The 24,358-nt window shown below is 45.9% G+C and overlaps 1 protein-coding gene across 7 annotated transcripts in view; it reads right to left on the minus strand.

Moving 5' to 3' along the window:
* The window catches only part of FAM20B (FAM20B glycosaminoglycan xylosylkinase), a 43,708-nt gene extending 21,732 nt beyond the window's left edge, over positions 1-21,976 (minus strand). Inside the window, exons 1-5 of one of the 7 annotated variants that reach the window (XM_064594260.1) lie at positions 21,125-21,634; positions 19,406-19,478; positions 17,811-17,934; positions 6,698-7,207; positions 1,296-1,382 (exon numbers count right to left, since the gene is read on the minus strand). In XM_064594260.1, the coding sequence (XP_064450330.1) occupies positions 1,296-1,382; positions 6,698-7,074 (464 nt within the window). In that variant the 5' untranslated portion in view covers positions 7,075-7,207; positions 17,811-17,934; positions 19,406-19,478; positions 21,125-21,634. Of the gene's footprint in view, positions 1-1,295; positions 1,383-6,697; positions 7,208-13,971; positions 14,013-17,810; positions 17,935-19,405; positions 19,479-21,124; positions 21,635-21,818 lie in introns of those variants that run through there. The other 6 variants (XM_064594261.1, XM_054508028.2, XM_045877370.3 and 3 more) reach the window with 6 other exon arrangements.
* Between the last annotated feature and the right edge of the window lie 2,382 nt (positions 21,977-24,358).

Here is a 24,358-nt window from a genome sequence, read left to right on the forward strand (position 1 = left end):
GTACTTCCTAGAAATACCTTCCTAGAAATATCTTAGATATTTGAGTAAAAAGGTAGTTACTCATCCAAAGGGTAGGAACATTCAGGTTTCCAATACATAATGCCAGAGTTCTTCAAAAGACTGAACTGATTAACAATGCCACAAGCTGCATCGGAATCTCAATGCATTCCTGCCAATAAAATACTGTTGTTGTTTTTTTTTTTAAATCCTACCATTTTTAGCAGAAGAAAATCGTATCCCATTGTTTCAACTGGATTTGTTCTTGTTATTGGTGAGGATGAACCACCGCCCCCACCCCCGCCATATTTATCAGCAACTGATAATTTCTATTCACTCAATTGTGTCCTTAGATCATTTTCTATTAAAGTTTTAGCATATATATAGATTTGTATAAACATTTATATATTAAGGTTGTTAATGTTTGGATTACATTGGATTCAAGTATTTTCTCATTTGATGTTTCCTGATATAGGAGTTAATTGTATTTAGCAGAGTCTACTGAATAGCTTTTCCTTTGCAATTTTTCAATTATTGCTTTTGTGCCTAGAAAATCCTTCCTAATCCAGAAAAAGACAAAAATTCACCTTTATTTTCTTCTGGTTTTCTTTATATATTCATTTAACAAATATTGTGAATATTTCTTTTGAAGTCTGTCAATATGCCCTGATGGCGATGTTGCTCAGACGGGGAAGTGGGCTACCAGACATTCCTGTTACCAGGCTCCCGGCTAGCCCAGCCCCGTGGTGAAAAAAATATTAATCTTCCTAGTTAGCTTACACATTTCGAATGTATATCCATTTTTCTTTTGGAATTATTCTGGTTACTGAAGCCAAGCATATTTTGTATGAAGGCCAATTCATTATATATGTCATGCTGTATGCTTCTAGCATATGGGGTAAGTCTTACTTACTTAAAACAAAATAAAGCAAAACAAACAAACCAAAAAAACAGTACTCTCAGGCCCAATTAATGATGAATTCAATTTAGGGACTTGAGTTCCAACTCTGGTTTTCATCCTGCCATTGTATTTACCAAGAATATCTTCACTCATGGTGGTATACCAGAATGAAATGACCTTAAATAGTATAAAGTGAAGATATCTACTCTGGTATTCCGAGAACCACCCAGATTGCAAAGGACTCGTGCAAATTTAGTGGAATCCGTCCATCAGCTATCTCAAGTAGGTACCAAGTGGAAGTTATGAGTGTTGCTCCCTTTAGGAGTCCACAAGTCCTCTCCAAGAGGTTTTTAAAAAAGGAAACAAAGCAAACGTAACCCTCCATGATGACACATACCTGTCCAAATGAAAGGCTGCTACCTCTGCATTGTGTCTATCATAACCAGCATAGGGCTCCCCTTCTACCACATAGTCTCGGTTATACCTGCAGAGTGAATGGGAAGCACAGATGTAGACGTGAATTACATCGGCACCGCACGAGACAGCAGAACAGAACGTTAGCAAGCCTGACTCCGCCCTATGGACACCTTCCCTGCCAAACCTGAGCAGAGGTGTGGATTCGGATGAATCACTGGTAGAGGGGGGAAGATGAAGTGGAGAAGGGAAACTAGATTTCTCTATCTGCTGCAGCAGTCACTCTATGAATAAAACATGTGAGATGCTATTTCTACCCCTCTTTCCATGGAGTTTAAGTAAAACTCAAAGGTCATTTTCTGGAGGGCAAGGACTATCTCTGTGTCTCTACCTATAGTTGGTGCTTAATAAATGTTTGCTAACATTTTTATTAGACTGAACTGAAGAAACGAAGGGAAACATACAATTAAAATGTTTGTGTTACCAGAATGGCTATGGCAAGGCTTATAAGAGAAGTTTAAATTTCTTGGAAATAAACGGTCTTGATATGCCTCAGTGTTCGTTTAATGAGTAAGCAAAGGTGCATTTGAAAAAAGCTGTTTGAATAACCATCCTCTTTTTCTGTGTTTACATTTATGATGATGTAGCGGCAGGAATATTGGACTGGCGTGACAGCCAGGTGTATGGTTCTGTCATTACCTGTCTGGGTAACCTTGAGCTAAACTGTTCTCTTCTCTGGGTCTTAGATTCTACATCTATAACATACTAGGGGCTGGACTAGGGGGCAATTTCTAAGATCTCTTTCATCTCAAACTCCACTCTGATGATTTTTCCATCACATGCATGACATAAACAAAAGATAATAAAAGCTGGCATATTTCTTTCTACCAATCATAAAGACAGATACCATTTAATGGTTAATCGGGAAGAAAGAGACACTAAATCCGCTTATGACCACTACTGTTCGCCTGCATTTCCCCGAATCAAAAGACCTATTAGGCTTTATAGGCAAGTGTAAAATAGAAATGAACGGAAGCTGGAGGGAAGAGGAGCTGCTCTTCCTGGACACCTGGATAGGGGGAGTGGGAGACGGTGCTGTCAAAGGCTGTGAGCTTCAGTGTAAATGACCTTGGCGTCTAAAGTGAAACGAACCATGCCCACAAAACACCTTTTCAAGGCAAAGTGATGGAACACTTCTGTCAGAAGACAGCCGTGCGTCACCCCCCAGTTGGAGGCCAGTTTCTTCTTAGTATGGTCCGTATCCTCAAGCGTCGCTTGCTCATTCCTAGTGTCAAAGCACTGGTCAGGCTACCTAGGATTCCACTGGCTGCCTCCCCAGTAAAGCCTCCATTTTTAAACAGAACTGCAGCAAAAGCGGACATTATTCGAGCACGTCTCTCTCCACCACAGCTGCAGGCTGTCTGCAGAGCTGGGGGACAGTCCTGAACACTTTCTCTGTCGGGGCTCCAGCGGAGCCACAGGGACATGTGTGCGCTGTGCGGTCCACTCCTTCCAGTGAAACATTCGAGAGCTTTCCAAAACCTCGAAAGGTGGCTCGGGGTGGAATGTTAAACCCTAGGGGAATCCAGGGACGTTGGGGGTGGCTGGAGGGGAAGGGAGGGAAAGAAGAGGGAAGAAATAAGAATGAAAGAGCTGCGGCAGAGTCAGGAGGTCTGACTCCCTGGCTCCCCGTGGGCTGTGTGAACCGTGGCGCGTCCCAACGCTGCATCTCACCCGTCAAAGGAGCAGCTGGCCCGGCCGGCCCATCCCCAAGGTCCCTTCCCGCACACGCTAGGATCACTCACTCACGTCTCCCCACTCTGAGGCCTACCCTGCCATCTTGTTGCCTTCCCACCGTAACTGCAGGCTTTGCCTGTGAAAGCCCATCTACTTCCAGAAGGACGACAGCTACACTGAGGGAAAAAAAAAAAATCACTTTTCTAATGTGAGGCAAAACGTGCAAATAAAAGCATCACTGTCTTCCCATAAATTCCACCCACCACGCGCGCCTCCTGTCTCTGACAGGAGGACACGGCCATCCGGGCTCCGGAAGCGCAGGAACCACAAGTGGCTCGTGAAGAAGGGTGCACGTGCCGCCGGAGCAGCAGGGACATGGGGCCTCCTCTCAGCAGAGAGTGATCCATCTTGTCACTGGCAGAGCAGCAAAATTCATACAGTAACTGCCAATAAATCACTCCTCCCCTTCTGCTGAAGGACATCGGCGTCTGACCAAGGACATTAATTTGCACTTACACTAGGACTAAATAGCCTCGGAGGCCCCCAGGGTCAGAATAGCAATTTGCTGGGCGTCTCGGGGCCAGAGTCAATTTCTACAAGCACTGAGACGTGTACCCACCGTCCGCAGCCTGTGACAGTGCCGGGTGTAACCAGCACAGGTCGGCGTGGGCCGTGACCGAGGGCGCGACACCCCCCACCGCAGGGCCCCTGCAGGTGGTGGGTGGGGGGAGGACAGTTCCCTGGGGCTGGGAGTGATGTGGGCTGGGGGGGTGCGGGGACCAGTGGGGCAGGAATCAAGAGCAGGGTGTAGAGGGGAGGACTGGACTGCCAGGGGTGGACCATGACGCTGTGGAGGCTGGGTTTTGTCCAGTGAGCAACGGGCGGTCCCTGGACGTTTTAAAGTTGGGAACACAGTGCTCACATGGGCATTTGGAGGGGGAATGAAAGGGGCCCTCAGCAGGATGTGGTAGAGGGAGGTAAGGGGACGGCTGCGGTGGTGGAAAGAGACGGGAGATGAAGCGACAGTGACCAGGTTAGTTTGTGCGGTTCTCTGCTGCCACCTCCCCTGGTCACCAGCCGGGCCTCCCCTCCCTCCACTTCTACCCGGTCTAAACACCCTGGGCCTCCCTGCCAAGCGCCTGGACTAGCACGGACAGAGCGCACTACCCAGAGTACCTGCCTTCTAACGCCTCCTGCTGGCCTACCTTACCCCCAGTGCCCCCTGTACAGATGGTGCTTGTGCAGGGGACATCCTCTTCTTTAAACACGAAATGCCCACAGCGCATCTCTGTACGCGAATTTCATTTTTGTTTTTAGTTTGCCTTCTTTCTGCTCACACTGCTGCTCGCCCAGGCCACCAACCAAGACGTCAAGAACTACATTTCAAAACTAAGCTAGTGATTTTTGATGATGGGTGCTGCATGTCATCACACTTACAGGAAGGCAAACAAACTGAAGAGAACTACACGTGTGTGGCAGAACACCAGCCGCTCAGACTCAGATCCTAAAGCCACTTACGGCGGGATGACCGTGTCAAGTTAGTTACTCTCCCTCAGCCTCAGTTTCTTACTCTCTAAATAAGAGGTGTAACGGCCCACAGTTGTGATGGAGGCTGAAAGCATGGACAGAGACAAAAGTATTTAGTGTGGTGCCTGGTGAACGGTGTGCGTCCAGTGGAAAATATATCGCAAGGCCCACGTAACCACACTTTTTCCACATCACCTGCCAATCAGACTTTTCTATTCTCCAAAAGCATACTGTATTTTTAACTTTCCTAATTTCCATGTCTTCCATACATCACACTTCCCAGTTCCAGGCAAATGCAGACTTCCTCCGTTTCTGGGATCCCAATAGATTTGCTCTCCGGCTGCCTATTACCTACTGATGGTAGGGTTGTGAAGACGGCTAAGCTAACTACTTTTGGCACAGTTGAATTTTGTACACCTTTACCCCATATTTCTTATCCCACCCCAGCAAGAGACTCAAAAGCTCTATTAAGGAATGAAAAAAACATTTAGTACACAGAAAATTTCAGACATTACCAACTTTGAGAAAATTCACTGGTAACTAATTCCTGGCAAAAGAACATGAATCACCATCATGTTAACCTATTTCAAATTCATATACTCACAGAAAACTATTTAAAAATTGCCACACCAATTATCTCTGTAGAGCCTTTGAGAAGTCCCCAAGGGATCACTGTCTAACAACATACAACTCAGCTCACTTTCTCAGATTTTGGACTGAGGGAGCTAAAATGCTCAGTTCTCTCCTTAAAACAGGTAGAACAACAATAAGGCATCACTACACACATTATCAGAATGGCTAAAATCCAAAACACTGACAACACAAAATGTTAGTGAGGAAGTGGAGTAACAGGAACTCTCATTTCATTGCTGGTGGGAATGCAAAAGAGTACAGCTACTTTGGAAGACAGTTTGGCAGTTTCTTACAAAATTAAACATACTCTTAGCATATGATCCAGCAATCATGCTCCTTGGTATTTAACCAAATGAGCTGAAAACTTCCATCTACAAAAAACGTGCACATGAATGTTTATAGTAGCTTTATTCATATTTGCCAAAATGTGGAAGCAACCAAGATGTTCTTCAGTAGGTAAATGGATAAACAAAATGTGGTACATCCAGACAATGCAATGTTGTTCAGTAATAAAAAGAAATGAGCATCAATCCACAAAAAGACGTGGAGGAAACTTAAATGCACATTGCTAAGTGAGAGAAGCCAATCCGAAAAGGCTACAAAGGTATGATTCCAATTATATAGCACTCTGCAGAAGACCAAACTATGGAGGCTGTAAAAAGATCAGTTGTTGCCAGGGGTTTGGGGGGGGGGGGGGGGAAACAGAAGGATGAGTAAGTGGAACATAGGGGATTTTTAGGGCAGGGAAGCTGTTCTGTAGGATACTGTAATGGTAGGTACTTGTCATTATATGTTTATCAAAATCCACACAATGTACCACACGGAGTGTGAACCTTACTGCAAACAATGAACTTTAGCTCATAAATTAATACTGGCTCATCAACTGTAACAAATGTGCTATACTAATAGATGTCAATAATGGGGACACTGGGGGTAGGTGGGGGAGCTCTCTATACTTTCCTCTTGATTTTTCTGTAAACCTAAAACTGCTCCAAAAAATAAAGTTTATTAATTGAAACAAAACCCGTGTGAAAGAATCATAGCTTCAGTACTTCAAGGGGACTTTAGTTACCTGCCCAAACCCACTCCAGCTCTGGCTAACTCCGGCTCTACTGCATCCCTGACATGTGGTTAGTTATCCAGCCTCCAACTGCACACTTTTGGTGACAAGTCACTGAGTTCCTAACCAGTTCATTTTGTATCGCTCACATCTGGCACAAAGCACACATTTGGTAAATTCAGAAATCAAGGAGAGCTTTAAGTGTAAAATGTTCAAGTCTTATACAGAACCAAAACACGTTCCCATAAATTGCCCCTACTCGAAGAATCATAGAACATTAAGAGCTAGAAAATACTTCAGAGATCTTGTGGTCTACTCTTCTCATTTTATTGAAGAGAACACCAAGAGAAGGAGATGAAGTCTTATATAAATTGCAAGCTATGTGAATCAACCAACTAGCACATAGAACTTCCAAGATGAAGACTTACCGTTTAGGTTTGAAGACAACTTTCTGTCCTCCTTCAAGTATGAGTAAGGCTTTCAGTTGTGTCCCTTTATAACCCACATCAGCTTTAATGATTTTCTTGGTGGCCATGGCATGCATGATTGCCCCCAGCTCTGGTGTCTCTTCTGGGTACACTTCCCGGGGAACCACCCACTGGGCTGCAATCTCCCAGGGAGACTGCAAGGTGTGGTCCAGCTTGGGCACCAGCTCCACCCGCAAGCCAGCCATCATTCTGTGAAAAGCCCTCTGGTCCTCTCGGTTTGCAGCTGATGTGTCTAGGTTGTCAATCAGGAAAACTTTGGTGAAGATAAAGATGACAAGAAGAATTGCTAACAGCACGACTCGCTGCTTTAGCTTCATGTTGACCTCTTTTCCTTCTCCCCTGACCCACTCTCTCTCACTTATCAAGGACAGCAGGTGGTGATGGTCAGCAAGGAGAGTCCATGATTATGCAGACTGGTCCATTTCTTCACTGGAGCGCCTCCCACAATTCCTGCAAGCCCAAGTACAAAGCAAAATTCAGTCAGAGACTCTGTCGCTTCCACCCCGGAATCTTTCACAAGCCTCCAACATATTACACATTGTTTTATCCTCGCTAATCCCATGCTTGAGAAGACCCAATAATTTAAAACGAACTGGTGTGGGGAAGGACTTCATAGGTAAGAACCAGGTACAATAGAATTTTTAAAGCAAATTCTCCTGTTTAATAGGGTGCAGAGTCAGATCCATTGGACTGGCTACAAATTCCAGAACACCAACACAATGAGAAAAAGCACAACAAAAGCAACATGAAGAGATGCCTAACTCCTTCACTTTCATTTTTACCTTTCAAAATCCGTAATGGACTTTTGAACAAACCACCAGTATTAGGAAACTTTCCAGTTCTTATCTTCTCTAAATGTATGTTTTATGACATGTTGTAAGTCAGGAACTCCTAAAAACGCCACAGAGGATCCAGAGGAGAGCAGTAACTCCTCCGAATCCAAATCCCCAGCCACCCTGGAAGTGTCCTGTCTGTTGCTCACATACTTAAATACAACACCCAGACGTGTAGCTCTACTTCATCAGTCTTCCACTAATTATTTTTCAAAATTAAAATCCCTGTAAATTAGGGGTAATCAAACCTGGATAAATTAAGCAAAGGAAAAACATATCCCTATCCCATCTAGCTATTAGTAGAACACGACCAGAAAACGAAAGAAACCTGGTGCTATAGCAACACTATGGAGTCTGGACTGGTCGGGCACAGGACAAAGGGACTGATGCCACAGATGTCAAGCAGCACCTGCTTCCGGTGTGGAGCAGACCACACTCCGGTCAGGTCTCAAGCTCAGAGACTCCAAACACTAGATTTCTGCAAGGGTGTCAAGCACACACAGTTCAGTCTCACTTGCATGCTGACAGGTGGCTTTCCGCTCCGCGCACGAGCCTCCGTGCTGTATGCGTATGGACGGCACAGCCCTGGGCTGAGACAAAGGGGACAGGAAGGTAACAGGGAGCGGCTTGACTCCAATTCCGTTAACAACTCAAACCATTAATCAAAGACATAATGCCGGTACAAACGACACGGCAGACTCGCACCCCAACTGGAGACCCCGTTCGTTTGCAGAAAGAGGCGGAAGGGGAGAGTCGAAGTCAAACTCTAACGGTCGCCAGCCACCTGTTTTGTGTCATCCTCATCTCCCAGGAAGTACATAACACTTCTAGCTGAAGCAACGGTAATTCAAGTGCACCCAGAATGCAACTGTGAGCGTAGCGAGTTTGGTGTGAAACTCAGCACAAGGGTTCTGTGGGATTACAGGTACGAGCAGTGCAAGGAGAGCGGATTTCAGAGGTTTCTGCTCGTCCCAGCACGACCTCAACCACACAGCTCCTCCAATGATCCCTTCCACAGGACATGTTGCGGCCACGGTGACAGAAGGTTAACGTGGAAATCTCACTGTGCCAGTGGTCCTTTTCTCAGCCCCTCCGGCTGCAGCGAGCGACAGGCCTGGGATACTTCTGGTGCAGAGGGGTAAGCAGGGTGGGCAGCCTTCCTCCTCCTAGAACGCATTCTTCAGGACTGAAATCTGGTTAACCCCTAAACTTCTAATGATGCTGCTCATTTCATTTAGCATAAATTCCTCCCTCAGGCTATAGAAACATTTCATATCTAAACACTCACCATAAACATTAGGGAGATTGAGGTTTTTTTGGTTTTGTTTTGTTTTTTAAATTACTAATGCAATAGGAAGTTCCAGCAACTCCAAAATTCAGACATAACAAACTGATTCCGTAGTCTTTGTGTGCTTTTAAGTTCCGAAACCTCGCTACCTTTTGAACAGGTCCCTTCCTCAATTCAGGGCTGCAAACAATGCATCCACTCAACTAGGATAGGAGTTTATATGATGTGAACTGAAGAGTTCAGCTGTTAGATTATTTCACTATTTACCTCTGCAGGTTAGGAGTGAGCACAGGTTGCAAGAGGCTAAAGGAGGTTTCATTTGTGATTAGTCACCACATCCTGGTAGAACAAGGAAGACAGCAATTTGGCATGGTTCTCTACAACTGCCCTTCATTCCCACAGCCCCCACCTTAATTTAGTGCTCAGCCCCTTCTACTGAATCACTGAAAGAACTGCCTTCTGGGCCTCCAGGTTCTCCAATGCGGACCAGATGAGGCACCACTCACTGTTCTGATCATATGGCACTTCTGCTTTCTACAGATTCCTTAGCAAGGCAGGAAAGCCCTACCCTAAATGGCTTCAGCCAGTCTGCTTCGCCAGGCATCCCTCTCCTCAGCTTCAACCCAAACGGACCACGACCATGCTCTGCCCTCCCTGCCAGGTGTGGGGCTGACCTCTGCCCTTGTCATTCCTCACCCTGGGACTTCCTCAAAATTCTTGCTCCTACCCTTTTTTCCCATCTTCTCCTGTTTAAAGCCTAATCTATTTTTTGAGGGCCATCTCCAAAGCCATTTCTGGTCCCTCTCCGCACCCTACAGTAACCTTTCTCCTTTAGACCAGCACTTAACTACATTCTGCCTTGTCCAGTATCTTCTTGTACGTACTTCTCAATTGCCCTCTCAGAAACTTGGCTCCTTGGTGATGTCAACTGTCTTCATGATCCCTATAGTACCTAGCGTAGTAAGGGGAGATGCTTTATTCACCTGAACTGACAACCACTACAAACATCTTGGGACTCTGGTGTTTACTTCCTTCGATATGCAGGATCACATGAGTGTGTGGCACCTTCAAGCTGGACTCCTTTATCAGCTTTCTTCTTTTGTTTGGCAATCTATTTCTCTACCGACGCTCTAACTACTCGGTTTAGTTCAGAGTATAGTTTCGTTCTTTCTTTTTTAAACATTTTTATTTGATAAAGAGAATAAGAGCCAGAGAGCACAAGTAGGGGGAATGGCAGAGGGAGGAGAAGCAGGCTCCCTGCTGAGCAAGGAGCCTGATGCGGAGCCAATGTGGGGCTCGATCAGAACCCTGAGTTCATGACCTGAGGTGAAAGGCAGATGCTTGGGGTGCCTGGGTAGCTCAGTTGTTAAGCGTCTGCCTTCAGCTCAGGTCATGATCCCAGGGTCCTGGGATCGAGCCCCGTATCAGGCTCCCTGCTCAGCGGGAGTCTCCTTCTCCCTCTCCTGCTCCCCCTGCTTGTGCTCTCTCTCCCACTGTATCTCGCTGTCAAATAAATAAATAAAATTTAAAAAAAAAAAGAAAGAAAAAGAAAGGCCGATGCTTAACCGACTGAGCCACCCAGGTGCCCTTAGAGTTTATTTTTCTGGAGAAACACTGACAGTTCAGAAAGAGGTTTTCTTTTAGCTGGAAAGCTGCTATTCCTTCAGCTCACAGGGCAAGCACAAAGATATTTAGGAAATCGACAATGTAGTGATTATAGCGTAATTTCTACCGAAGAAAAGTCTCTCCAATTCCAGAAAAATGTGTAAGATGCATGATACAGAATCATACCATCCTCTAGTGATGGTATACTTCTTACTCTTCACAATGATCCCCTTCACTCCTGTTTGCCTGAGAAGGGAGGATACCCAGGATGAGGTTTCCAGGATACCCATGGGGTCATCTTCTTGTCTTGTTGGAAACAATAGCATACGTCCTATGCATTCTGCAAACCGGGTTTCTAAGATACCCCATTACAGACACTGAGGAAATTAAAGCAGGATCCAACTTATTCATGAAAATTTCACTTGTATTCCCAGAGGACTCTGTCTGCTCTATTTCATGCCTTCACCTTCTCCCATAAATGCTTCCAACAGTGTAACACTGTCTGGTTTATATTACTGTCATTTATTTTAATGGTTCTGTTATGTGGAACAGAGCTCACCTCAAAGAACAAATAGACTCAAGGCAATAATATAAGTCAAAAAATCTTAAGCACAAAAAAAGGCAATGTAAATGGTAGTTTTCGCACTAAAAGCTGGCATAAGCTCTCAAACTGGAGTTCTGGAAAGTAGACCTTTATGAGAAATTTTCCTCCTGAACCCTGGTTTCACCCACAGCTCCATCAACTCAATAAGGCTTGCTATGGAGGCTCATTCTTCACACTCTCTCTCACACACACACACACACCATCCTACACACTTGACAGTTGTTTTATGAGGACAAACTTACGACTATTAAGTTGCCTGGGGAGAAGAGACACAGATTCCACAGAACAAAAGTGAGGTCTTAGTATGAAGTCCTCCATTCAGTGCTAGTGGAACATTTCCAGAAACACGTCAGTGCACGGGTCTAAGTCACTGTGTGACAAGATACAACGTCTGTGGCTGCTGAGGAACATGAGAACACCTGGCGCCTTACTCACTACCTTACTAGAGACTCCCCACAAGCCACCAGTGAGCTGCTGGGTCTCGCTGGCAGCAGTACCCCCTTGAATCTCCCTCTGATCAACTGACATCCTCACACTATTTCTCCTCAGGTCATGGAGAAGAAATCCCAACCTGTGCACAGAGTAACTGAAAGTGAAAGCTTCAGGACTAACCCTTCCTTGTGCTTTCAGTTCAATGGTCAAATCAAGTTCTTTCCACATAAATGGAATGTAACATGTCTGCGAGTGTAAAGTACCGTGAGGAAAATGTTCAGTATGAACATTTCATGCATAAGGCTATTAACAAAGGACATTTCGGGCCCAGCAGGTAGAATTTATTATATAACTAGTATATAATCATATTTACTCACATAACCTCCCTGCCCTTGATCTTCGGTAGGAGTTATAAGGACCCTTTTACAAACTTCTTTAGTAACTACTGGTTTCAGCAAAGCTCTGATGGCCTGGTGAGTAAGAAGAGGTAAGGCCTGAATTTACTTAAGAGTTTTTGGTTGATTATCTACAAAGACAGACACCAACAATTCCTCCCATCAAGAAGTAGAATCTCGGGCGCCTGGGTGGCTCAGTTGGTTAGGCGACTGCCTTCGGCTCAGGTCATGATCCCAGGGTCCTGGGATCGAGTCCCGCATCAGGCTCCCTGCTCTGCGGGGAGCCAGCTTCTCCCTCTCCCACTCCCCCTGCTTGTGTTCCCTCTCTCGCTGTGTCTCTCTCTGTCAAATAAATAAATAAAAAATCTTAAAAAAAAAAAAAAAAAAGAAGTAGAATCTAGGAATGCCTGGGTGACTCAGTTGGTTAAGGGTCTGCCTTCGGCTCAGGTCATGATCCTGTGGTCCTGGGGCTGAATCCCAAATCAGGCTCCCTGCTCAGTGGAGAGTCTATTTCTCCCTCTCCCTCAGCCCCTCTCCCCGCTCGTGTGCTCTCTCTCTCTCTCAAATGAATGAATAAATAAATAAAATATTAAGGAATAAAGAAAAAAGTAGAATCTATTTTTCCTCCCCCGGAACCTGGGCTGGCTTTGTAACTTGCTTTGGCCAACAGAATGCAGTGGAAGCAACTGCGTGCCAGGTCTGGGCCTAGTCCTTAAAAGACCTGGCAGCTTCCAGCTGGGACCCAGCCACTACGTAAAGCAGCTTGGGCTAGACTACTGAATGATCAGGAACCTATATGGAGAGAGAGGTCTGACCAGCCCCAGCTGAGCTGCCAGACACAGAAGTGAAGCCATCCCAGTTCCACTTGAAGTCCCAGTTGAATGGGGTCATACATGTGATCCCAGTCTATAAACCATGTGGACAGAAGAACCAACAGGCTGAGCCCAGGTGACCTGCATGATCGTAAGAAATAACAAATCACTATTTTAAGCCACTAAATTTTGGGGTAGCTTGTAAAATCCGACATTCTCATGTCTAGTCTGTCCTTATCAACTATTTTGGAGACATTAAAAATATTGAAGGAGAAGACAGGGAAATAAATCATGTGACTGAAAACAATTCTCTCAGGAAGAAGGAAAGCATTATAGTAACCATTAAATATAAACAAACACTGGATTAATAAATTGTTAGGTCATATTTGTAAATGATTATTAATGCCTTCTACAGAGTAATAAACTCAACATGAAAGTTACACACCATTTCTACTTATTTTGTCTTCATTGTAGATGCTTAAGAAGATACGTAATTAAGGTCTCTTTAAGGTAGCACAAGGGAAAAATATACTCTCACCTGGATCATTTACTAAAAACCACTTACATACTTTAGAATAATCAAGGCTAACCTGGCACCCTCACACAAATACACATGCCCAGTTTATAAAACCTACATTCATACTTCAGCCAAAGCATAAATAATAGCAAAAATCACAACCTTTCAGTAAAAAAAAAAATTAGAAACAGATATACTTTCGCCCTGGGCTGAATCTGATATAATGCCCTTTTGGGGGTTTTTTTTTTGGTTGTTTTTCTTTTTTAAAGATTTTATTTATTTATTTGACAGAGAGAGACACAGCGAGAGAGGGAACACAAGCAGGGGGAGTGGGAGAGGGAGAAGCAGGCTTCCCGCCAAGCAGAGAGCCCCATGCGGGGCTCAATCCCAGGACCCTGGGATGATGACCTGAGCCAAAGGCAGACACTTATCAACTGAGCCACCCAGGCGCCCCTCCCTTTTGTTTTCTAATTGGTAGTGACATCAGAGCATTGTGCTATGTTATTATTAACTGTCCCCTAGAAATAAATGCAGTTTCTCCTGATGGTTACTGGCAATTCTAAGCAAAATCAGAGCATCCAGAAATCTTTCCATTTAGCACTGTATGCTTCTTTCTATACAGGAAGTCAAAGCACCAATACCAAAGGGCATCAAGTGTTTAGTACCTGAATAAATCCTGAGTATCCCCAGAAAACCAGCCCATTCCTGCACTGCCACCCACTGCTTACCACAAGAGCATATTCTTTTTCATCTTCAAATAGGTCTTCAACTAAAAGAAAAATACCAAATAATATTAATCAGTATCTACATATAGTTTTCCTTTCTCTGCTAATTCTCTGCTTAAGAAATACTTCTTAAGGGCGCCTGGGTGGCTCAGTTGGTTAAGCGACTGCCTTCGGCTCAGGTCATGTTCCTGGAGTCCCGGGATAGAGTCCCACATCGGGCTCCCTGCTCAGCAGGGAGTCTGCCTCTCTCTCTGACCCTCCCCCCTCTCATGCTATCTCATTCTCTCTCTCAAATAAATAAATAAAATCTTTAAAAAAAAAAAAAAAGAAATACTTCTTAAAGACAAATACCATTATGATTTCACTCATGTGGAATTTAAGAAACAAAACAAATGAACAAAGTGGTGGGGGGAAGAGACAGACCAAAAAAAACCCCCCAGACTCTTAACTATAGAAAACTGGTGGTTACCAGAGGGGAGAGGGGTGGGTGATGGGTGAAACAGGTAAAGGGGATTAAAAGTACACTTATCAAGATGAGCACTGAGCAATGTATAGAATTGTTGAATCACTACGCTGTACACCCGAAATTAATATAACACTGTACATTAACTACACTGGAATTAAAATTTAAAAAAAAAAAGAGGTTCTTAATCCACCTGCTTATTCTAAATATAAACTCTTCTGAGGCAGAAGGGTTAAGAGGGGGTGCTCTGGGTTCAGAATGCCTGCTTTACCACCTACTATGGGACTTGGGAAAGTAATTTAATGCCTAACCTCTGTGGGCCTCAGTTCTTTCATGTGAAAAGTAAAATAAGAAGACTATTACCACTAACATAATATAGTAAAATTATATTAAAAAAAAAAGAACACTATCAGCTAACTCACAGTTGCTAAACATGAATGACATTACCACATATTCTGTGCTACAACCAGTGCCTGGACAACCTGCAGTGATCACTTGTTCGTCATTATTACCAGATCAAAAACCCAAAGAGGACGACCTGAAAGGAGAAAGAATGACAAAGAAAATAACCCTCCCTAGTCATGCTGTCTTCTGGGGTGCAGAGTGAGGGGCTGAATTCCCAAGTCACATTACAGAGACTTTCAGTGGTCTTTTTTTCCTGAACCAAATTCTTTCCTCAATTGGAAGAGTAGCTAAGACTGCAGGCAAGTAGGTATCTTCAAAATGGGTACCACGTGAAGTAGAACACTGGGAGGCTATGTCACTAATTGGACCAACCTCTTTCTCTTCTCTACAAAGTTCAATTCTACCACAGTCAATGATTAATAAAAGCATTAGGGTTCTTCTATTCCACGAAGAAGGCTGAAATAAAATGGTTTCACAATCTTCTTCAGTTTGGAAAATAAGCTCTCTGTTTTAAAGATGACAGCTTCGCATGTCCTAAAACTCTTTTTTAAAGATTTATTTATTTAGAGAGAGAGCATGTGCATGACAGAGCGGGGGAGGGGCAGAGGGAGAATCTTCAAGCCAACTCCCTGCTGATCATAGAGCCTCCACAGGGCTTGCTCCCAGGACAGTGAAATCATGACCTGAGCAGAAACCAAGAGCCCATAACCCTGAGATCATAACCTGAGCTGAAACCAAGAGTCGGATGCTTAACTGACTGAGCCCCCCCAGGCGCCCCTGTCCTAAAGTTAAGGTAAGCCTTAAGAATAACTTAAAGCTACAGGTATAGAAAACTGAACTCCCACACAGTCCAAATTACTCTGAGTGTTACATTTTCCTCACTGTTTTCACTTCCACTTAAACATTTATTCATATCTGTAAACTCACAATGCCCTACGTGAAATCCTCTAACAATTTTTCATGAAAGAAGCCAACTAAAATGATCACTAGGCATTAATGAGGCATTAAGGTAGCCTTTCTTCCTGGGTGTAAGAGCAAAAACAAAACACGCAATTAAGAGTGTTTGCTTCCTCTGAAAAAACTCAATTTGTGCAACCTGTCCCATTTAAACCTTGATTTAGGGCAACTCTCTAACCCTATTCTTTGAAAAATGAAAAGAAAAAATCTTTAGCTCATACTGCTAGTGAGGTTTGTTCTAAAAAACCAACATAGGCCGTGTTCACTGATCTAGAAACTCTGTGGAAATGCCCAAGAATTTGCATTTTGTTTCAAATGGGCCAGGTACAATGAACCTTCCCATGTTCTAGGTATTTCACTGCTCAGTTGTCACTATATAACCACCATTGAAGACTATAGCATAGAATGTAATTCCCGTATAGTGCAGAAATATGGAATTTCAAAGAATATAACATTTTCCTCCAGATTTTCCTGTTTTCTGTCTTTACTTTTCAGTTCCCCACAGTCTATGGAAAGGTGTATTAGCTTTATGCAACAATAACACCTCACATTATTAACGTTACATTCCAGGTGTGTCAAGCTGACGGGCCACAGATCACTCTAGAAACAGCAACAGCAGAACCCCCATGCAGGTCTGGGCTGAATTGAGGCTGAGTGGCTCCAGGCATGATCCCTTTGTTAAAATATGAATATAAACACACACACACACACACACATTTTTGGGCATGCCTGTCTCCTCTACTATTCTGTGAGTTCCTTGGGGACAGGGGATATATTTTACTCTCTTTGTGCCTCCACAGAAGCTGGCAGAGTGCGGGGTGCAGGAGAGGTACTCGATAAATGCCTACCGAATAAAAGGAGTGAAGCGCAAGGGAGAGAAAGCTTTAAGGGTTGAAAAATTTCTTCAGCTCCTCGGTCTAAAGATGGCCTCTTTACAGACAAAGAGAAACTAAGTCCTATAATGAATTCAGATATACAGTACAGTATAAAAATGCAGAAATATCAGACATATACACCAACTTTAAATCGTCACCTCTGTATAGCCTGCTTCCACCCTTCAAGGCAACGACTACTGCCAACCTTGTTCCTGCCATTGGTTGGGACCGGGAGTAAAGACCATCTGCAAATGCTAAGAAGAAGACTGGAGATGGTCCAAGACATTGCCCAAGAATGACACGAGACAGGGCTGGAACCAGATCTTCAAGTGTTCCTGGCCACGCTTTCTGAAATGAGAACTGACAGTACTTCCATATCGTTTTCTCTTTTCTACAAGAGACCCACAGGAACATCAATGTACCCAGACAGAGCGCAAGGTCGCTACCTGAACCAAGAATAAGAAACGAGGAATCAAGGAGAAAAAGGTCTTGGGCTAGCCAAAGCCGTGGTCACAAAGCTCATCCCCTGCCGGGGAAGAGCAGCAGACCCTCGCGAAGCCCGCTTATTTGTCTCACAGGCAAGCAGGAAGCACAGTTAGCCGGGCGGCTACTCTACCGGAGATCAGAAGCTGCCCATTTAAAAGAGGGCAGCGGGGACACTAACAACAGCAAAAGCCCAGCTTTCCCACCTCTGAAAGCAGAGACTGACTATTAAAAGCGGATTCAAGAATTCAAAATGCAGAAGGGGCACACAACCTGCATATCTCGGGGGCTTCAAAGCCTTGCTCGATTATGGTCAGTAATGGATACTAGCAGCACCACCTCAAGTCACTAAAAGAAAGGTGAAACCATACTGTTTAAAAAGCAAACAAAGTACGTAATATATTGTGAATTTTTTTTTCCACAATAAGTCTAGCCAAAACAAGAATTTGCACACCCAACACCTTATTCCCTAAAAACAGAAGACGAAGCGGTGCCATATACGTAGGGCGGGAAGCATTGGAGAGCACGGTATGATGGGCTGGCTCTGTACGAGGTCTGTTACACACGCATAATTCCGTATTCCTTGCCCTCCTTTTATCATGTGCCCAAAGTAACACCCTCCCCTCCATAAGGCTGTTACTGTGTCAGAAAGTACAAACCTCCAAACACACACCAAAGCGCTCTCTTTTCTGCATCAGGCTCCATTTCTTATCTCCTCCTGGGATGACAGATGCACCCCCACGACTCATCAAGCCTGGAGCTAGGCCTTTCTTTCCTCTTTTGCTTTTGAATAGGCAAGACAAAATCACAAGTGAGATCTCTGCACTATATTCTCTCCAGGATGGCTCTAGCAGTCATGGTGACATTTTAAGTTGGTCAGAAGCTGGTTTCAGTTGCAAAGTAAGGTCTCCTGGACCCTAGATCTGTGTTAGTGAATTCATTAGTCCTCGAGGGTCACAAAGGCAGCTCAAGTACGGAAAAGAGGGAGAGATATACAGGTTTGGAATAAGGAGCTGCTGGAGAAGCACTTCGGGGAGGGACAGCTCTCCTTTCCCATCCCACCATGTAAGGGATGAGAAGACAGACAATCAGGGTCAATGATAATGGCATGGCCATTACCAAGAGCTCCAGTTCTTTTCTTAAGGCAAAAATATTGATTACCAATCCAACTGCTCAATTAGTCTAGCCGAAAAGGCTCCAGGAGCCAAGTCTGTGAAGCTGAGCCTGACCAGGGCACCATGGGCTGCCCCCAGCTAGATATGCTAGAATACCATATGGTCACAGAATCAAATCGCAAGGCTGGTCCAATATGGTATACCCTTTACAGGTACCCATCTGTTTTTTTTTTTTTTTTTTAAGGAATATTTAGCTATTTTATTCTATTATATAATACATTTTATTAAATGTTTCTATTTTCAAGATTGTTCTCAGTCCGGGGCGCCTGGGTGGCTCAGTTGTTAAGCGTCTGCCTTCGGCTCAGGTCATGATCCCAGGGTCCTGGGATCGAGCCCCACATTGGGCTCCCTGCTCAGTGGGAGGCCTGCTTCTCCCTCTCCCACTTCCTCTGCTTGTGTTCCTGCTCCCGCTGTCTCTGTCAATTAAATAAATAAAATCTTAAGGAAAAAAAAAAAAAGACTGTTTTCAGTTCAAAGAGGCTCAGTTACAACAGCACATAGTTTTAACTCTTAAAAATGTTATAGTAAATGGAAAGCTCTGGATCATATCTGCCTTTGTATGAAATTTAATCGGATTGTTAATATTGGTAAGCCTTCAACTCTACCATTTAAGCAATATACAGATACCCAGCTCACCAGCAACTTTCAACAGTAATCTGCAACACGTTTTCTTGTCCTTTTTTTCCTTAACGAAAAGAGGAACGAACCAATTTATGTACTAGAGTATTTCCCCTTCCTTCATACTGTATTCCATTCACTCGTTCAACCACCAAACACTTCCTGCACACCTACTATGCACTCTGCACTTTAGGTGCAGAGAAAAAAGTATGCCAATTATCATCACTGTTACAATATACTGTAGTGCCTCGTTGTTAAGGCCAGTTCCTACCTCAATCTATAAAACCACATGGCACTTAGTCCCAGGGTGACCTGACATTGGCTTCAGAAGACTGTCTCCTTTTTATTGTTTGCAACTGTGGCCACAGGATAGAGGGAGCAGCCTCTGCCTCTATAATGAGACCGCACCAATTGAAACAACCACTGTGGATGCTATTTTAAAAAAGTTATCAATTCAAGACCTGAAGTATCCGGCTTCAGGGCTCACACCACAGAAATGATGGTCACACAAAGTGTAGGAAGCTGAAGTCTGCCCTGCAAGTAAACAAACAAATTTCATTTAGAAATTCACAATTCAAAGACAGAAAGCAGAGGCTTTCAGGCTACATGAGAGAGCTGGAGTCTACAAATGGAAATGAAGAGAACAGACTGAAAGTCAAAGAGTTATCAACTCAACATAAAATAATTCTAGGATGTAAAGGATTAGACGGTACAAACAGTGATTTTGTTCATTTGTTCCCTGATTCAAGTACCCAGAAAGGGGCGCCTGGGGGCTCAGTTGGTTAAGCGACTGCCTTCGGCTCAGGTCATGATCCTGGAGTCACAGGATCGGGTCCCGCATCGGGCTCCCTACTCGGCAGGGAGTCTGCTTCTCCCTCTGACCCTCCCCCCTCTCATGCTCTCTCTCTCTCATTCTCTCTCTCAAATAAATAAATAAAATCTTTAAAAAGAAAACAAACAAACAAAAAAACCAAAAAAGCCCAAAGTACCCAGAAAGAAGAGCAGGGCATGTGTTTTCAAGTTTTCACTCTTTAACCAAATCGTAGCTAGTTGCCTACTGGCTTCAGAGAAACAGCAGAACAAATCAATGCCACATTTTCACCAGCCACACTGAAGAGAAGCTGTGAGCTCCAAGATTTGCTCATCTTTGCCACATCCATTCTATCGCCGCACTTTCTTGTGAGTGAGGCTGAGAATCCCAATTACTTGCTTGTGCCTTTTTATTCACCTTTGGTAAGCACTTTCAAATGGGGAAGCCCTTCCTATTGACTGATTCCACTGCAAACTCCAATGACTTCATAAACTTCAGGAAAGTTATTAACTTCACACAGAACGTTAATTTTCAATCTACCTGAGGTTGGCTCTGAGTCCAGAGGAATGATTTAGCATCTTTAACACCTGTACCTCAGTTTCCCAAAGCCATGTCTTGATGATCAATAATGTATGTGGAAGTGCTCTAAGGCTTTACTCAAAGGTCCTGGATAAACTCAAGGAATAGGCACACTGAGGTCTCTACCTCAATTTTTAAAATCAACCCCAATGAAATTTATGTATTAATTTATAACACCAGGAGGACAGGAATAGTTAGCAAACATCAATCTTAACCACCAGAATACAAATGTATAAAGTCCTACAATTTTTTTTTTTAATATTTTATTTATTTATTTGAGAGAGAGCACATGAGAGGGGGGAGGGTCAGAGGGAGAAGCAGGCTCCCCACTGAGTAGGGAGCCCGATGCGGGACTCGATCCCGGGACTCCAGGATCATGACCTGAGCCGAAGGCAGTCGCTTAACCAACTGAGCCACCCAGGCGCCCCTAAAGTCCTACAATTTAAAAGCTAGAAGATCCCACATTCCTATTCCTTCTTTTCAAGGTGAGATGGGAAACTGGCTGGGTGGGGAAGACACTGATACCTGGCTCTAGCTAACCACAAATCACAGTATCAAGCATCTCTAATTTTCCCAAATTATAAACTCCTCACCCATCCAAGCGATGATATAGCCATTTAAAGGACTAAAATTCCGTAACGACCAATCATGCCCTGTCCTCTCCACTTTCCCTCCAACATCCTTCCACCCCTTGTCTTCCTACCAGGAGACCTGCGGACAACAGAAGCCTGATGAGAAGGAAACTCTAATCAGATCCCACAATCAAGGGCGCAGCTTGACAACTACTCACATTCATCATTAATGCAACGTTTCGGCTCGCTTTTAATCGCGGGGCCATCACACCCGGAAATGAAATCTCAAGCGCAACCCACTTCGGACTACCGTATCATTTCCTTAAGTTGTGCCCGACCGCGAGTGCCGGGTGCACGACCCCGAGAGACCGCGGACCTCGGGCACAGTTACTCCGCCTCCCGCCTCGGGCCTGGTGGTCACTTGCGCTTCTCAGCCACGAGGTGGGCCCGCCGGCGCGCGATCCTCCCCGGGCCGCCACAACCGGCGCTCGGCGGGACGCGAGGGTGGCACTGGGGCCGGTCGCCTCCGGGGACGGCGCCTGGGCGCGAGGGGCGCTCACTGGAAGGACCCCGAGCGGCCCCAGGTAAGGCCGCGCCTCAGGCGGGCCGAGGAGGCGCCCAGCCGCGCCCGCCCGCAAGAGCCCGCCTGGGGGCCAGCGAGACGGGGCGCGCGGCCCGGGCCGGTCTCCGAGGCAACAGCCGGGCCCGATCCGGGACCCGCCAGCGGCCGCTCGGGGACCGCTTGGGGCACCGGCGCGCCCGGCCCCTCGGGAGGCGCCCCGCCCCCAAGCGGCCCCCGCCCGGCGCGCGCCACGCACCGCGCCCCGCCCGCGGGCCGGCCCGCACTTTCCCGCCCGCCGCGCCTCGCCGGGGGCGGGGGTCGCGCGCCCTCCCCGCCCCCACGCCGCTCACCTGCCGGGCCCTAGGCTCGCTCCATGGCCTCCCGCGCGGTGCGGTGCGGTGCGGCCCGGCCGCCCCCGCCGCCTCCGGGGAGGGGCAGCCCCACGCCGCGCTCACCGCCCCCAGCCGCCGCCGCCACTGCGGCTCCCGCCCACCCCCGGCCCGGCCATTCCCTGGCCACTCTCCCCGCGCAGAGCCGGCGGTCCCACACCCCCCCCCCCGCCTCCGCGGCGCCCGGCTGTTGGTACCGTCCTAGCGTAACGCCTTCCCTGCGACCAATCCCAGGGCTCACTCTGCGAGGCCCCGCCCCCGCCCTCCGGTGGGCGGGCCTACCAGGCTCGCTCCGGACGGCCCTGCTTAACCCTTCCCGTCCTGTGCCAGCCCCGTTTAACTCCCTCGGCGCCGCCTCCCGTCTCTCTTCCTCCTCCTCCCTGCCGCCCGCCCCGCTTGCAGAAACTGACCTCGAACTTCTCTCTTGCTTTCGCTTTTCCTTTCCTAATTTTCGGAAGCAGGTAGGAGACCAGGCAGCGGGACTGGAGAGTTGGGGTCCTGTAGGTCCAATTCTACTTGTGAGAAGCGATTTCCCTACTCCTTCTGCCCATTTAATTTGCCTCGACTGATGCTTCTGCCTATCAAAGTGTATCCTTCTTGCCCAAAAGAGGCCAGCCTTCCTACAGCGCGCACAAGTCGCTCTTCCTTGGGACCAGAGCAAACTCCCTGCTACAGTTCGTAGCATTTCGCAAAACTGTACTTAGTTTACTGTACTCTTAGTTGTTTAATGTCTGTCTCTTGCAGTGGACGGACTGTAAGCCCCACGAGGGCAGGGCAGCGTGTCCCTGTCTCCAATGCCCGACACCCAGCAGACTCCCTGTAAATGGTTTGCATAAAAATTCTCCTTCCCTTTAAGTTGCTTTCTTTCCACTGACTGCATACAGATCATCTGCTGTATAATTATTCATTTATTCACCATATGCTAAGCTTGGACTTAGTGTATGTCTGAAATATAATGCACGTTGCTTTGTGGGATAAGATGTGTGAGAGGGGGAAAGACCGAGCTAACACTTTGTTCAGGCTACGTAATTCATTTAAGCAGTAGGGTGTAGTGGGTAGAACGCCTCCTCGTGGGTAGTGTGATATTGGGTGTGCCACCGAACTGCTCAGAGTATCGGTTTCCTTATCTGCAAAATGGGAGTTAATCATAGTCCCTATTTCAACAAGGTTGTTGTGAGGTCCAAATTAGGAAATGTGTGGGGAAAGTACTTTTGCCTTATTGTATAATATATGAGTTATTGTGCATATGTGTATTTATTGAGCACTTACCATCAGAAGAGCCTAGAGAAATAACTGGGCTTGACACCAGTCCCAGACAGTCTAGTTAGGGAGGCTGCCCCTCTGCAGAAAACAGTCCCTGCAAGGAGTCCACTGTCAAATACAGGAGGAGTTGTATCAGCTTTTCACTGGATGTAGTGGAAAGGGCTTGGGGGTCATTTTCTCACCATGGCATACATAATTCTTAAGGAAATGAGCTGGATAGTTGAGAGTCTACCTAATTTCTCTGCATAGGAACACTGGTCTGACTGCCATCAGATAATCTCTCTGAAGCTTGTTCACGACATCAGAAGATCATAAACCAACAGCGCAAAGCCACAGTTCCTCTAAGATCCTTTACTTGAAGGAGGACTCTCCTCCTTTCTTGCCTGGAACTCTATCAAGGGTAGTGAGGGTTGACTGTCAAACTGTCACTGCTCAGGGGAAGGCCAGCACAGCCTACAGCTTCAGCTTCCTGGAGATCCCTTCTGGCACTAAGGACATTGAGAGAGGCCATTAAGCCATTCCAGGGCTTAATTTCACATCCGTCAGATCCTTCCCTTCATAGGCTGCAGGAGAGACACACTCTCTCCTCTTCTGTCTTTATAAATGGCGAGCCCAGGATTCAGGACCTTCCTGCTTTCAGACAGCAAAATGGCGAGCCCAGGATTCAGGACCTTCCTGCTTTCAGACAGCAAAATTTCAGCCCCCCACTTTTCTTTTCACTGGGCCACATGATCCAGGCTCTCTGCCGATGTGTACGCAGCACCAACACAGTCCTGACCCTCCACCATGTTCTTTTCTGCCCTCTCTTCCTCGAATGCGCCTTGTTTCCCAACCAATTGACCGTCAGTATATTCTAGGTACTGTGGGGGATGCAGTCCTTTAAGAAGGGGATGCTGCCCTCAAAGAGTTTACATGACTGGAGCACAGGAAGCAGCTACAAGGGATACGGGGGACTTAATGTATGCAGCACAGACGCTGTGATCGCTGAAAGAAGCAGGGTTCAGGAAGATAGTGTGGGCTGGTAGTGCCAGTGAGCGAGGATTAAGGTGAGCAAAATATGGGTGGGAGAAGAGAGGGACAATATGAACCGAAGTTAGGTCATGCTATGTGAACTTAAAGGCAGACATCCTCAGCCGATGATAGAGAATGGGAGAATTTTCTTCCTTCCTTCCATCCTTCAATGAATGTCTACCAAGTGCCAGACACTGAGCTGGACCCAGCCCATGGAAAGGCCAAAA

This window comes from Mirounga angustirostris, unplaced genomic scaffold (assembly GCF_029215605.1).
Source record: "Mirounga angustirostris isolate CCGP_5_RB_7025 unplaced genomic scaffold, mMirAng1.0.hap1 SCAF_6, whole genome shotgun sequence".
Taxonomy (NCBI): domain Eukaryota; kingdom Metazoa; phylum Chordata; class Mammalia; order Carnivora; family Phocidae; genus Mirounga; species Mirounga angustirostris.